This window comes from Furipterus horrens, unplaced genomic scaffold (genome assembly GCF_987537825.1).
Source record: "Furipterus horrens unplaced genomic scaffold, mFurHor1.1.pri manual_scaffold_9, whole genome shotgun sequence".
NCBI lineage: Eukaryota > Metazoa > Chordata > Mammalia > Chiroptera > Furipteridae > Furipterus > Furipterus horrens.
The window spans coordinates 14,665,259-14,680,093 of record NW_028327179.1 but is presented as its reverse complement, the minus strand read 5'-3'; the positions used below and the strand labels follow the sequence as shown (position 1 = coordinate 14,680,093).

The 14,835-nt window shown below is 40.6% G+C and overlaps 1 protein-coding gene across 1 annotated transcript in view; it reads left to right on the top strand.

The window, feature by feature from the left end:
- The window catches only part of CCDC126 (coiled-coil domain containing 126), a 33,278-nt gene that overhangs the window by 7,783 nt on the left and 10,660 nt on the right, over window positions 1–14,835 (top strand). The window contains exon 2 of the mRNA XM_090287804.1: window positions 12,931–13,324. Coding sequence (XP_090143930.1) covers window positions 13,087–13,324 — 238 coding nt within the window. The 5' untranslated portion in view covers window positions 12,931–13,086. The remainder of the gene's footprint in view (window positions 1–12,930; window positions 13,325–14,835) is intronic.

Genomic DNA, 14,835 nt, shown 5'->3' with positions numbered 1-14,835 from the left:
ACTTTTGGAGATTTTTGTATAATTTTCTTATTTGACAAAGCTTTCCAAGTATTTTAAAATGTATTAAGCTTGATTGGTCTAGAATCTTCTTTTTGGTAAGAAGAAAATAAAAATCCTTGAGATATTTCAGGGGCCCTTTGAAATACTTCAAGGCTATAAGGAAGTCCTCTAAATTTTAAATCTTGGAAATTCTGTCAACCAAGGAATATATATTATGAAATAGTATTTGACTATTTATTTTAAGTGGTAATAAAAGGTATATACTATTAATATAGGCTGACAAAAATCCAGTTGTTAGCATTGAGAGACATGAGTTTTTGAATATTAGTTGAGTATTTGAATAATATACCGTAATATGTAATTATTTTATTAGACAGAACCTTAGTTTTTAAGCAATTGTCAAGGTTTGGGTCAGGCAGGAGTAGGGGGACCTGTGTTAGCCATCGGAGGTGGGGAGAGCGATTGTGGCTTTCCAGGATCCCAGGGGAAGGGGCCAGCAGAGCTGTTTGACAGGGATTGCAAATTTCCGCATGTTCCCTTCTCCCTCCCCCTCTCCTACTTGCATACAGCCGCAGTGCCTTTAAATCTGAGTTATTTTCCTTACTTTTCCTTTGTTTTTCTGAGACCGCAGTGCTCTGACCTGCGGCAGTATGCAATAAATTAATCAGATGGACTTTAATAGACAACTACTATCCTGTAGAGATTTTAGCTTGTTACCTGCCTTTTCCCAAATTTCAGTATCTAGAATCCCTTTGTCAGGAAAAGCAGGGTAGTATTCCTTTACAGTTTGCAAAAGCTGAATTAAGTGCTGTTTTTTTACCATACACCCTGCTCCTTGGAGGAGCTGTTGTAGCACACGCAGGTAAACTTTCTGCTCCTTGGATGAACTGGAGCCCATTCTTGTCCAGCAAGAAGGTCTGTTTTGCTTTCAGTTTGCATCTTCTCCATCTCCACAGCTCTTGCTGAATTTTAACTAGCTAACTGCTGGGGAAAACTGTGTGATGGGTCAAAAATGTGCTGTTGGTATGGAACGGTCGGGGAGGGCTGCTGGAGACTCCGGGTGCCCTAACCTTGCTCATGGGTCTTGGTTTCTGCCCCAAGCATCTAAAACTGTGAGGGGGTGCTCAGAGCACTTGAGTGACCAATCTTAATATTGTGCAACCCCGGATGAGCCAGAAATTATATTAAATTGTTTTGGAGGTCCCTGTAAGGCCCCTTCACGTCTCAGGAATTAAACGTAGACACCATCGCAAGGTTCCGACTCACATGGGAACACTCAATTTCTCGAGCTGAGGGGAGGAAGTGCCTTATATCTTCAGAGCTTGGCAAGTGCCAAATGTTCTCATAAAAAGCTTATGACTGCTTCCTAAAAGCAATCTTTAGAGTCCGGTGGAGACCGAAACACTCATTAACTATGCTCTTTCTTTATGTGGGTGGACAGAGGGAAAAGGCCGAAAGGACTGCAAGGGGTGGCTTGAAAGAAGAAATCCCTGTTTCTCTTATATTCAACACACCCTATGACTTTACCGAAAAGCACTCCGTGTAGTCTGCCCTTACCTGGGCTGAGGCGCTCTCTCCAACCAAGTTGGTGTGTTGTCCACAACAACGGCTTGTAGCCTCTTCAAGTCCCTGTTCACGAGTGCCAGATGTCATGGACTCCTACCACCAGGGTCCACCGCATTGTGGGTGGGTGGGTGGGTGGGGGAATAAATGCACAGGGACTCAGTGAATCCTGTGGAGAAAAGGGACAGAGTGGCCACCCTCTAGGTGAGAGCGCCTCGACCCTGGCCTAGACAGGCTTTTTATTACCGTTCTCAGGGAATACATCCAAGAGAGTCATAAATTATCATACTAAAGTTACTTTAAATGGTTATAGCTTACAGATAGACAAAAAGAGAATGTTGTGCATGCAGAGGGATGATAAAGATGGGCGAGGTGGCCACATCCTGTCCTTGAAACAGCTCAGAATAAACCCTAGGAAGTTATTTCAAGGTTACATGCTAAACATCTATTGTTCTCAACCTTAGGGTGAGGGAGTTTTAGCAAAAGCAAGCTTTAAAGCTGCCTAGATACAATGCAGGCCTGATTCCCACAGGAAAGCTGGTCTGCAGACCTGGGTTCTGTGTGCTGCCTCGCGCCTGTCGGTTTTCGGGACCAGGGCTGAGCTACATTCGCCACTGCCAAGCAGACTGGTTCCCTATAACAAGAGATAGTCAGAGACCCCACATGCAGGTGAAGTTTAGAGCTGGAATTGGAACATGGGTATATAATATATCCTGAGCTAGGGATGAAGTAAGGTACCTTGGGGGCTTTAAAGGGTCATTGCAGGGTGGTAATAGGAGCAGATGCTTAGTAAATAGAAGTTTGTCCTGCTTTATAGTTAATCTCATTCTGGGTAAGGCCCCTAATTCAAGTTTTTCTGAGTAGTTAAAGGGAGAGGCAGAAGTTTCTCTTGAGCCTGAAGCTAAAATTGCCCTTAGCCCAAAATAGTCTGTATGAGGTCTGTCCAGAAGGTATCCAGCCATGTAATATGAAAAATAGAGACATTTATTGAAGAAGATACAAGATTCAGGAAACATTGTACATAAGACAATGACGCCTCAGTCCCCTTCAAAGTAGGCACCTTGGGACCTCACACAGTTCTCCCAGTTGCCATTAGCCATCCTGTTGTATTTTCCCGAATCTCATTGAGGGTCTGAAATCTCTTCCCTCTCAAAGGTGATTTTAGTTTTGCGAAAAGCCAGAAGTCGCAGGGTGCCAGATCTGGACTGTAGAGGGGCCGAGCCACCTGGGTGATTTGGATTTTTGCCAGGAAATTGCACTAAACATGATGAATGAACAGATGCATTCTCGTGATGAGCTGCGAATCACCAGAAGCTGCGGCCTTCTGAATCATCTGAATAGTTTCCGCAGAGGAATGCTCAAGCTTACTGCAGAATTTGATGCGGATTGTTGCTCTACTGGCTCAGTCATTTTAAATACAACAGCAACACAGGACACACACTCACTCAACAGCATCAACTGCCCCCACTGACCAGTACAGTGAAGTTGTCATTCTTCACGCATGTGCGTTCCAGTCCACTCTCCTTGGCTGCCAGGTTACATTGATGTGGCATAAACCATTCTCATTATATTAACAATGGCTAGACTTTTTTCCGTACACACCTTGTATACAACAGAGGCACATCTTTCGGTGACTCATTCTGAACCCCCACAAGCTATAAGAAAAATACTTGTTCCTTTACCTTCTTAGTTTCAGTGTCTGGATTGTGCAAAGTAAACTGACAAAACACAGGTTAATTAAAGAAAAAGGTTTATTTCATATGCAAATATAGAGCACCACAGAAATGAAAACTCTTAAGCAGTTAGGCCACAGACCTTATACCATTTAAACAAAGATATGTGGAGATGTGACAAGATAAAGGAGAAGGAGTTTTGAGTTCCTGGAGGCAGTAAATTGTGGGAAGATAAATATGAGAGGGAAACCAATGGGAAATAAAGGTTGTCTTAGTAAGTTGTGTTGGTATAGATTCCTCCCTGTCTCCTGTGATAAGAATGTTTTCACCTTTCTCACAGTAAATTCAGATCTTTTAGGTAAAAAGGGGGAGGGCAGGGAGCCCTTCCTGCACCTGCTGTTTATCAGTTATCTTCAGCTCAAAATAACCCTTATACCAAAGTGGCATATTTTGGGGTGGTGTACTCTGTGTCCTTTACAGTCATCCTAGTGGATGTGAAGTGGTGTTTCATTGTGGTTTTAATTTGTATTTCCCTAATGATTAGTGATTTGAACACCTTTTCATGTGTTTACTGGTCATTTGCATATCTCCTTTGGAGAAATGTTCACATTGTAACTATTCAAATCATGACTTTTGTTTTTGAAAGAACATTTTAGCTGCAGTGAGGACAATGACTTGTAGTGGGGTTGGAGAGAAATGTGGGAAACCACTTATGAAGCAGCTGCAGGAATCTTTATGGAGGTGATGGTACTTGGACCACTGTCAGTTACCCTTCTTCAGCTCTAGTACTCTACAGGATACGTTTTTTTGTTTTAAAGATTTTATTTATTGATTTCAGAGGGAGTGTAATAGAGGGAGAATGAGAGGGAGAGAAGCATCAATGCAAGAGAAAAACACCAATCAGGTGCCTCTCGCATGCACCCAACAGGGGCCCAAACCCGCAACCCAGGCACGTGCCTGACCAGTGACCTCTCCCTTTCTGCCACGAAACCCAGCCCCACTGAGCCACACCAGCCATGTGTGCCTCTTCTCCGTAATTCTACCTTTGGGCCACATGGACTGTTATTCCTTTTGTAATTTCTGCAGTTGGGTGAGAACTTTCCCCTGGGAATCCTAAAAATATTCAGGAATCTATCTTAGATCAAAATTAATAATAATTGTGAAGGTTTAATAGTAAAAGTGATGACTTCATTTTTTTGCCTTTAAAAATTCTCCAGTTATTACTTATGACAGATTTGAAGTTCCATTTTTTAAGTGATCAATAGACAATGTAGTGGCCTAGAAGTTAGGATTAAAAGGTGTTTAGATTGTAGACTATTTTGGTGGAGGAAGGACTCTAATAAATTCTATGCTAGGTGGTAGCTGTAAGTCTTTAGCTTCATTATAAGCCTGTTACTAAAGGTTTCTAGCTGTTTTCTCCATCCTGCCCTAAGTGTCCTTCCAGGAGCTGGACCAGTACTTGAAACAAAGAAAAATTGGGGAGGTTCCAAGTATTAGTTCCTCTGTCATTTGCAGCTTTGAACATTGTAGGAAAATAAGACATTGTACCCTTTCTTTTCTAAAGGTGGAGTCTTAGAATTATTTCTCTTTAAAAGAACCAATGTAAATGACCTGTAGTTGCTAAAGAATTTACAATTTCTTCTTTTTTCCTTTATGAAATCACAGAATACTTCTCAGAGAATAGGACAGTGTATTCATATTGATCCTGGGAACTAAAGTGGTATCAATGGATGTTCCTTTCTCTTCACTCCATCTCCACCCCTGCCTAGTAACTATAGGGCCTAGCCCACCTGGGCAGGAATGACTTGGGGTCCAGCATTGGTCACCTGTTTTTTTGTCCCCTTAACCCTTCCCCTTCAAGGTCATTGTAGGTAGGTCCAAGTAAGGAACCTTGTGTCATAGCCGATGAACAGACTTGTAACTGACTTTAATGGCCCTACCTATAGCTATCATTGCTGCTTCATGAAGAAATTAGAGATTTAAACAATGGTTCCCAAACTTTGCTGTGCACTGGCATAAAGTCGTCGTCGTCGGCAGCCGTCCGTCTCGAGAGACGATGGTGTAGCTTCTTAAGAGTCTATCTGCACCGCCGAGAATGGCTGTGCAGTCCGACTCGGGAGTGACACGGTATCTGTCTCCTCCCGTGTTGAATCGACATCTTGCGATGACGCTGGAGTGTCCTCTGCAGTGAAGCTGAAGCTACAGAGCCTGGGCAGGGTGATATGGAGGGTCTGCTGTTGCCCATGCAGCAGACCCCCCCTCTCTTCGCAGCTGAAGGGCCCAAGGGAAAGACGGAGTCAATACAGCTTGGCTTCAGGTGCGCCGCAGGAGTTGCCGGTGTTGACTACAACGTCAAACCGCCTTAGGGACTCCGGCTCCGGATTTTCTGTCGGGGTTTACTCCCTTAGCCTTTCCCCTGAAGAGGTATGCCGCAAGGCAGCGGAGGTTTTTTGGAGTCAGAGTTTTCCTTCTCTGATGTGCCCTGACTGGAAGATCGAACAAGCGACACTTAGCTCGCAGGCCGACGCTCAATCCACTGAGCCAAACCAGCCAGGGCCATAAAGTAGGGCTCTTTAAAACATACTGATGCCTGACTCCCACCTCCAGACATTCTAATTTAATTGATCTGGTGTATGACCTGGCATTGGGATTTTCCAAAAAACTCTGTAGGTCATTTTAAAGTGAAGCATTTTCTGAGATGAAACCAAAGGCTGAATTGTATCTTTGTAGGGATCTTAGTCATCTCTGCTGAGCTTGCTTGAATCTTTGATTGTTTCAGAGAATCATCATGGGCCTTAGTCTTGCTCAGACTTTTGTGAGGCATAAGCTGGCTCCTGGCAATCTTTTTAATTTGGAGAAGGCTCCAGGATATCCTTTCTTCTTGGTAGCTCCTGCACCCGCTTTATTCTTTGGCTTCCATTTTGTAGTTCCGTAGCGTAGAGTGGGATTAACTACTCCCAATTTCTCACCTTCTTGCTATTCCCAAAGACGAACCCTTTTCATATTAAGTGTTTTACTTCTGCCCTGGTGGTATATGGCTCAGTGGATTGAGCACTGGCCTGTGAACTGAAAGGTTACTGGTTCAGTTCCTCAGTCGGGGTCATGCAGGAGTCAGCGAGTCCGTGTTTTTCTCACACTCACACATGGGTGTTTTTCTTCCTCTCTTTCTCTCGGTTGTCAGCTGAGGCTTGTCTGGTTTTGGGAGGGTGTGGCCCACTGGGTCATTCTGCTTTCATGGTCCTGGGGCTGAAACACAACTGAAGGCAAGGTGTTGTCTTTAGCTTGACCCAACTCTGTTTTCTGTGTTCAGCAGACCTGAGACTTTGTTCTGTTTGATGCTGACCAGAATCGGATGGCCTAAAAGCTTAATGATTAAGGAAGGGAGTGGATGGACAGCGAGGAGAAAGGGTCATGTTAAAGAAATGGAGTTTCTGTGCGGTTACAAAGCCTGTTGGCCTGGATAAAATTCTTAGGCATACTAACCTCTCTAAACTTTAATTTGATCATCTTTAAAGTGAGAATAACAACAACTTTCTTTTGGGGTTATTGCAAATATTAAGTGACATATCTTGTGAAGTGTTTACTTCAGAATCAGGCACATAAGAACTCTGTCATTCATTGTCCCCACTGCAGTTTCTGCTACTGCTTTTTGTTCAACAAAAACCTTTGAGACCAAATGTTGTCTTGAAAGGAAGGATTTATTGGGGCATATGCTAGCCAGAAAAAGGGCCGGGTCCTGGGACATGCAATCTAAACCACCAGAGGCAGGGCTAGATGGAGAGGACGAACATGCCTACCTACTGTCCTGGAGCTGATGGGGCTGTTTTATACAGTGGGTTTGGAGAAAAAAGATGTAAGTTATTTTGAAAGAATATACATTTGCTATAGATAAGGGTTGAGGTGGGGAGTGGAACCAGAGGAAGTTTGAGGATAGTCCTTAAGGAACCGGGATTTGATGCTCCTGAATTGGCTGTGGGCAAAGTCCAAGTCTGGAATGTTCATGAGGAAGCAGGATGTGGTGGCATCTGGTGGTCCTGTATTCCTTTTAGCTGGGAACTGAAATGGCCTGCCTGGAGGCAGACTCTTGAGTTTCCACACACATTCAGGAATGTGAGCAGTCTTATGTTGCTTTGTATCTCCCACTCCTGCTATTACTGATTAACCTCCCTTGTCCCTTCCTCCCCCAACCTGCAGTAATTTAATTTAGGACATTAGAACATCTCAGAAATTTTCTCTTGTTTTATTGCTATAAAGGACTCTTAGTGGCCTTTCCCTTAACTATCTGGACCAGGAAGTTCATGACCAACAGACTACTAAAGTGGAAACAAAGGGTCATTGATGTCTTTCATCCTGGGAAGGTGCCAATACCAAAAACAGAAATTCAGAGATTTGGGGAAAACCAGCTGAAAGGCATAAGACCACACCAGATGTCATCTTTGTGTTTGGATTCAGAACCCATTTTTAAAAAAAATTTTTAAAAGATTTTATTTATTTTCAGAGAGAGGGGGAGGGTGGGAGAAAAAAAAAGGAGAGAAACATCACTGTGTGGTTGCCTCTCATGCGTCCTCAACTGGGACCTGGCCTGCAACCCAGGCATGTGCTCCGACCAGGAATCGAACTGGTGACCCTTTGGTTCGCAGGCTGGCGCTCTGTCCACTGAGCCACACCAGCCAGGGCAAGTTAGAACCCATTTTGGTGGTGGCAGGACAGCTGGCGTTGGCCTGATTTATGATTCCTTGGATTATGCAAAGAAAAATTCACCCAAACATAGCCTTGCAAGGCATGGCCAGTATGAGAAGAAGACTTCAAGAAAACAGAAAGAAATGCAAGAACAGAATGAAGAAAGTCGGAGGAATGCAAAGGCCAGGGTCGGTGCTGGCAAAAAAAAGTAAAGATTCTTCAGTGACTTCATTTGTGGTGATTGTGCACATTGTGTATTGAGAGGATTAATAAATTAAGAACTTTTATGTGGAGGGGGAGTGAGAGGACTGGTGGTGAAGAGCCTGAGATTAGAATACAGTCTCTACCACTATCCAATTGTATGACTCTGGGTAAGTTATTTACCTTCTCTTTCTCTCAGTTTTCTTACCTGTTAGGAGAAAATATTATTAGTATGGGATGTTGTGAAGATGAAGTGGGTTAATTCATATAAGGAGCTTAGGACAGAACCTGAAACAAAGGGATTGTAGTAATGGTTGTTGCTGTTATTTAACAAAACTGACCTCCTTGCCTCTGGTTTTGAGTCTCTTTTTGGCCTCGGATATATATAGTGACCTATAACTTTCTAGGCTCTTGTTTAAATCTTCATTTGCCAGAATACCTAGGAATGTTATGTTCTCAGTTCTCCTTTTCTGGCTTTGTGGTCATGCAGGCTTTAGAACCCTGTTGAGACTGCTTCAGGATAAATCCCTGGTTGATCCTTCCCCCGGTGCTTAGTTCAGATAATGTAGCACACAGGTCAAACTTGAAAAGACAAAGGAGCCAGAAAAGATTTAGGAAGGAAGAATAAATTTAATGTATATTGTGTAAAATAAAATAAAAAGTTTGCTTGGGAATCCGAATTTTCACTTTATGAATGCAAATCAAGTGTAAAACCTTTGTAGTAAAAGTACCACATTAAATTTATCTTATTTTGCTAAGCAAAATTTAGTAATTCAGTATTGATATTAATGGTATTGTTTCAAGAAGATTTGAAGGGATTTATTCTATGTATGGCAGCTAAAGAAATAAGCAGAAGTAGAAGAAGATTTGAAAAGGAGTTAATTCCTGATTTTTAACCCTCTTCTTACTTTATTACAGTAATCAATACACCCAGTAAATGGAATAGCCATGCCTGTGGTGAGGCTTGGGAGGACGGGTACACTTACAAGAGTAGATGGGTGTTCTTCAAACCTTGGAAGCCCAGAGTGTATTACGGGTGTATCAGGCACTGGGTGGCAGTGTGGAGAAGGGAGTAGGGCAGGTGAACTTAGAGGGTGGAAGACCCACTACTTACCAAAGCTTAACACACAGATCCGCTAGAGGAGTATTGATTGTATGTGTTTGGCATTTTGATATTGTGCATAAGATTAAAAATGCTTTATTTTTTTGCTGTTTAGAAAAAGGGTTGAAAGTACTTGTGTTAAAAAACAAATTTCTAGACTTCTGGCCAAGATGGAGGCGTAGGTAGACACGCTTCGCCTCCTCGTACAACCATAAGAAGGATCACAACTAACTTCAAAACAAAAAACAACCAGAACTCCCAGAAAATTGAATTTTATGGAAGTCCGACAACCAAAGATTTAAAGAAAAAATATTCATCCAGAGGGGAGGCAGGGGGAGCTGTCTTAAAAAAACCAAATTTCTAAGGCAGAACCATAGTTTCCCCTAGTGCCTGGTATATACTGGCTCAATAAATAGCTGTTGAAAGTAATTGAATGCTCTTTAGAACTAACTTTATTGATACTGTATTTCTGGTTTTATACTCAAGCTAGATAAGACAATATTAGTTCGGTTATATGATTATACCCTATCAAGTTGAGTACAATTCGTATGTGTTACTTGCTCATAATATAGGAACTTGGAAGTTCTTAAGGATTATTTTCATTAAGCTGTGAAATGAACTTTTTGACTCCAGGTATGTTTCTATCTAAAGAATTTTACTTCATTAGACATAACTGAAGAGTTTCTTTTTAAAAAAATATATTTTAATGATTATGCTATTACAGTTGTCTCTATATTTCCCCATTTGTCTCCCTCCACCCGGTACCCTCATTCCCTCCAGCAATTCTCCCCCCCCACTTAGTTCATGTCCATGGGTCATGCATATAAGTTCTTTGGCTTCTCCATTTCCTATACTGTCCTTAACATTCCCCAGTCTATTCTGTACCTACCAGTTTGTACTTCTTAATCCCTGTACCTTTTCTCCCATTCTCCCCCTTCCTTCTCGCAACTGATAACCCTCCAAATGATCTCCGTATCTATGATTCTGTTTCTGTTCTGCTTGTTTGCTCAGTTTGCTTTTTAGATTCAATTCTTAATAGTTGTGAATTTATTGCCATTTTAATGTTCATAGTTTTGATTTTTTTTTTTTTTTTCTTGAGTAAGTCCTTTTAACATGTCATATAATAAGGGCTTGGTGAGGATGAACTCCCTTAGCTTTCCCTTGTCTGGGAAGCACTTTATCTGCCCTTCCATTCTAAATGATAGCTTTGCTGGATAGAGTAATCTAGGTTGTATGTCCTTGCTTTTCATCACCTTCAATACTTTTTGCCAGTCCCTTCTAGCCTGCAAAGTTTCTTTTGAGAAATCAGCTGACAGTCTAATGGGAACTCCTTTGTAGGTCACTTTCTTCTTTTCTCCTGCTGCTTTTAAGATTTTCTCTGTCTTTAACATTTGGCATTTTAATTATGTATTGGTGTGGTCCTCTTTGGGTTCATCTTTTTTGGGGCTCTCTGTGATTCTGGACTTGTATGTCTATTTCTTTCACCACATTAGGGAAGTTCATTATTTTTTCAAATAAGTTTTCAATTTCTTGCTCTTCTCCTTCTGGCACCACTATGATGCGAATATTGGTACATTTGAAGTTATTCCAAAGGTTCTTTAGCCTGTCCTTGTCTTTTTGGATTTTTTTCTTCTTTTTGTTCTGATTGGTTGTTTTTTGCTTTCTTAGGTTTCAAACCAATGATTTGATTATTGGCTTCATACACTCCACTGTTGGTTCCCTGTAAATTTTTCTTTATTTCACTTAATGCAACCTTCACTTCTGCCTTGGTCTTTTTTATGCTGTTGAAGTACCCAGTGAGTTTCTTGAGCATCCTAACAACCAGTAGGTAGACCTCTGCATTTGATAGATTGCTTATCTCCATTTTGTTTAGTTCTTTTTCCGGAGGTTTGTTCTGTTCTTGCATTTGGGCCATATTTCTTTGTCTCCTCTTTTGGCAGCCTTCCTGTGTTTGTTTCTGTGTGGTAGGTAGAGCTGCTTTGACTCTGAGTAGTGTGGCCCATTGCAGAAAAGCGCACCAATAAGCTGGGTGGGGCAGAGCCTTAGGTAATTGCAGGGCGGGCAACCTGAGTGAACCAGGTTATAGAGTCTCAGATGTGGTGTCACTGCTCTGTGTCTTTGTGAGGGAGGGGACAGTGCCGCTCCCTGGCCTCTGGAGTTTTGTCCAGGAAGAAGCTGTCTCCTAGCACTTGCCCCTGATGCTAGACACTTCAGTTTCTCCCAGTATGCCCCTGGTGCCCTTCCAGCTGCTGCCTCAGTGCTGAAGCCTGTGTAAGTCCTAACTCTCTTGTTGGCACTTTAACAGGAGATGCCTGAGAATCTTGCAGCTTCTTCCGCTGTCCCAGCCCTCACTGGTTTTTACAGCCAGACATTATGGGGACTTACCTTCTTGGCACCGGCACCCTGGGCTCTGTGGTCTGGTGTGGGGCTGGGTCCCTTGCTCCCGAGGTCTCCCTCCTGGTTTTTATCCACCACAGGTGGGTGTGGGACTGCCAGTTCTGCATCGCTGCGTCTCTGCGTCTCCTCCCCTCTTACCCGTCTAAATGTGACTTCTTTAATTCCTTGTTTGTCATACTTCCATACAGCTTGATTCTCTGACCATTCTGGGTGGCAGTTGTTTTGTAGTTTAGTTGTAATTTTTGTTGTGATCATGTGAGGAGGCGAGCCATGCTTCCCTATGCCTCCATCTTGACTGGAAGTCCTTTCTCTAAAAATTAAATGTATTGGGGTAACATTGGTTAATAACATTGTATAAGTTGCAAGCGTACAATTCTATAACACATCAACTGTCCATTGCATTTTGTGCTTACCACCCGAAGCCTGGTTTCCTTCTGTCACCATATATTTGAGTCCTCTTACCCTCTTCATCTTTCCCACCCCTTGAGCAGTTTTCTTCACCGGACACTTCGGTGATTCATACACATTATTACTCTCCATGTCTTTCTAGATTGTCATTGCCTTTCTCTTTTTTAAAAAAAAATTGAAGTATAACCTTTTCATTTTTCCTCATAATCATAAATCATAAAAATACATACCTGAATCATTTAAAAATTAGAATTGTAAATTTGAAAATAAAAAAAATATTTCTAACCTGTTTTCACACTTGTCATTATGTCTGGCATAAACTTAGATGTATAAATTTGGAAATTATAACTTATTTTTAATCTTAGGTTGGATGCCTCTTAAGATCATCTCATTGCCATTAATAGTATTTTCTAGTGACATTTTCAAATATTGGTACACTTATATGTAGGTTTTTTTTCAGTCAGGCATTTTGACTTTTCAATCACTTTTACTTTTCCTCATTACTAACTTTCATTTGCCATCTCCTTTTTTTTCTTAAAGGTGGAAGAGGAATAGCTTTTAGACATTTAGATTGGTGACCTGTAAGAATAGACTTGAGATCTTCTATAAATCTTATATCCATAATTTTAGTTACGAATGACAAGAAGTCATTCAAAGAATTTTGTGATTATGGTAGCATTTTTTTTAGATAATTTCAAAAAATTGACATTATTTCTATTTTAAAATTTTGGAGAGCTATGTAAATGAATACATGAAAGTTTGCTGAGTGGTATAGAAAGTTGGCGAAGAAGTTGATATAGTTTCAAATCAAAACTACTTACAGAATCTCTTCTTAAATCTGTCATTGTCTGTTGTGTTACCGAGATAGGTTATGACTAATGGCCTTTTTTGTTCTCCATTTTACAGTTAATTGAGAGTTGGAGGCAACCTTGCTGAAGATGAAGAATATACCATATTAACGGAGGAGGAAGAGGACATTTTTTCTTTTTCCCTTTAAGTCTTGATTATGGTGGCTTGCCTCTAGTTACCACTTTTCAGCTGAGTCTGCTCGCTTCATGAAAAATGATTTTGACATTCTCAAGAAAAAATATGTCCCAGAAATTGAGTTTACTGTTACTTATATTGGGACTTATTTGGGGATTGATGTTACTCCACTATACTTTTCAACAACCAAGACATCAAAGCAGTGTCAAGTTACGTGAACAAATACTAGATCTAAGCAAAAGGTATGTTAAAGCTCTAGCAGAGGAAAATAAGAACACAATGGATATCGAGAATGGAGCTTCGATGGCAGGATATGGTAAGATAACTGTAGAATATTTCTAGTTTTTGCCTCCTTAACCTATCCTCATTTAAAGATAGTCATGAAAAAAGAAAAAGAAAGGAAAAGATAGTCATGGAAATCTCTTTACTTCATGCTTAGGTCTTTACAAAGTAATTTTTTCTTGATTTTTTATTATGAAAAATTCAAGTGTACTGAAAAATAGAAATAGCATGATAAATATTCATCACTTTTATTTAACAATTAACATTTATTTTGTCTAATTTTTGAAGAGTATTTAAATTATAGAAATAGGAATGTTTAATTGCTATATATTTCCATATGTATATCATTTTTAAATTTAAAAAATTCTTATTTTAGAGAGAGGGGAAGGAGAGGAGAAAGAGGGAGAGAAACATCGGTGTGAGAGAGAAACATCGATTGGTTGTCTTCCATATGTGTCCCAACCAGGAACCGAACCTGCAACCCATGTATGTGCCCTTACTGGGAATAGAACTGGTGACCTTTTGGTTTGCGGTATGACGCGCAACCAAATGAGCCATTGGCCAGGGCACCATATGAATATATTTTTCAAATGATCTTTTTCTACATAATTACAATACAATTATCATACTTAGTTCATATTTACATTTTCCCAATTATCCCAATACAGATCATCAGTTGTATAACATCTGTTAATTCCTACAAGGCATTATTTGCCTATAACTCCAGTATTATTTATTACCATTCTCCCTTTCACATCCCATTTTCTAGCTGTGTTTTAAATCCTTTATACCTGCCAGTTATTTCTTGATTTTAAGACTTAAGAAAAGAGAGAGGAAGTTGAATACTTTGTGTTCTCTATTTCAGTGTTTTATTAATTTTTAATTTTTATTTTTTATGAAGATTTTATTTATTTATTTTTAGAGAGAGGGGAAGGGAGGGAGAAAGAGAGGGAGAGAAACATTGATGTGCTAGAGAGAAACTTCAGTTGGTTGATCCCCGCACGCCCCTAACTGGGAATCTGGCCTGCAACCCAGGCATGAGCAGCAACCAGGAATTGGACCAGCAACCTTTCAGTTTGGGAGACAACGCCCAACCCACTGAGCCACACCAGTTAGGGCTCAGTGTTTTTTTTAAAGTTATACATGTGTGTATTTAAAGAGTCAAAATGTGTTTTGATTCTTACAATAAAAAGTTCTTCCAGTCCGCAGCAGGTCTGAAATTTTCCATTTTTCAGAGCCTGCCAGTTGAAATTATTTAGTAGGATTTTTTGGTGTTTGCCTCTAACCTCTAAATAACATGCTTTATGAGCTACTTTTTGATTTGTCAATTATAGGCATTATCTGTTAACTTCTCACTATGCAAGATAGGGGTTCAGCTTTCTTTCTTACCCAGCATTGCATTCCATCTACCCCAGGAAGCTTTCACACACACACTTTTTTCTTGTCCTGCTATTTTCCCATCATAATTTTGGTTAGAATAATAGTAAGTATTTATATTAATATGGCTGTGTTAATGGTATTCATTACTGTACATTATGATTACTT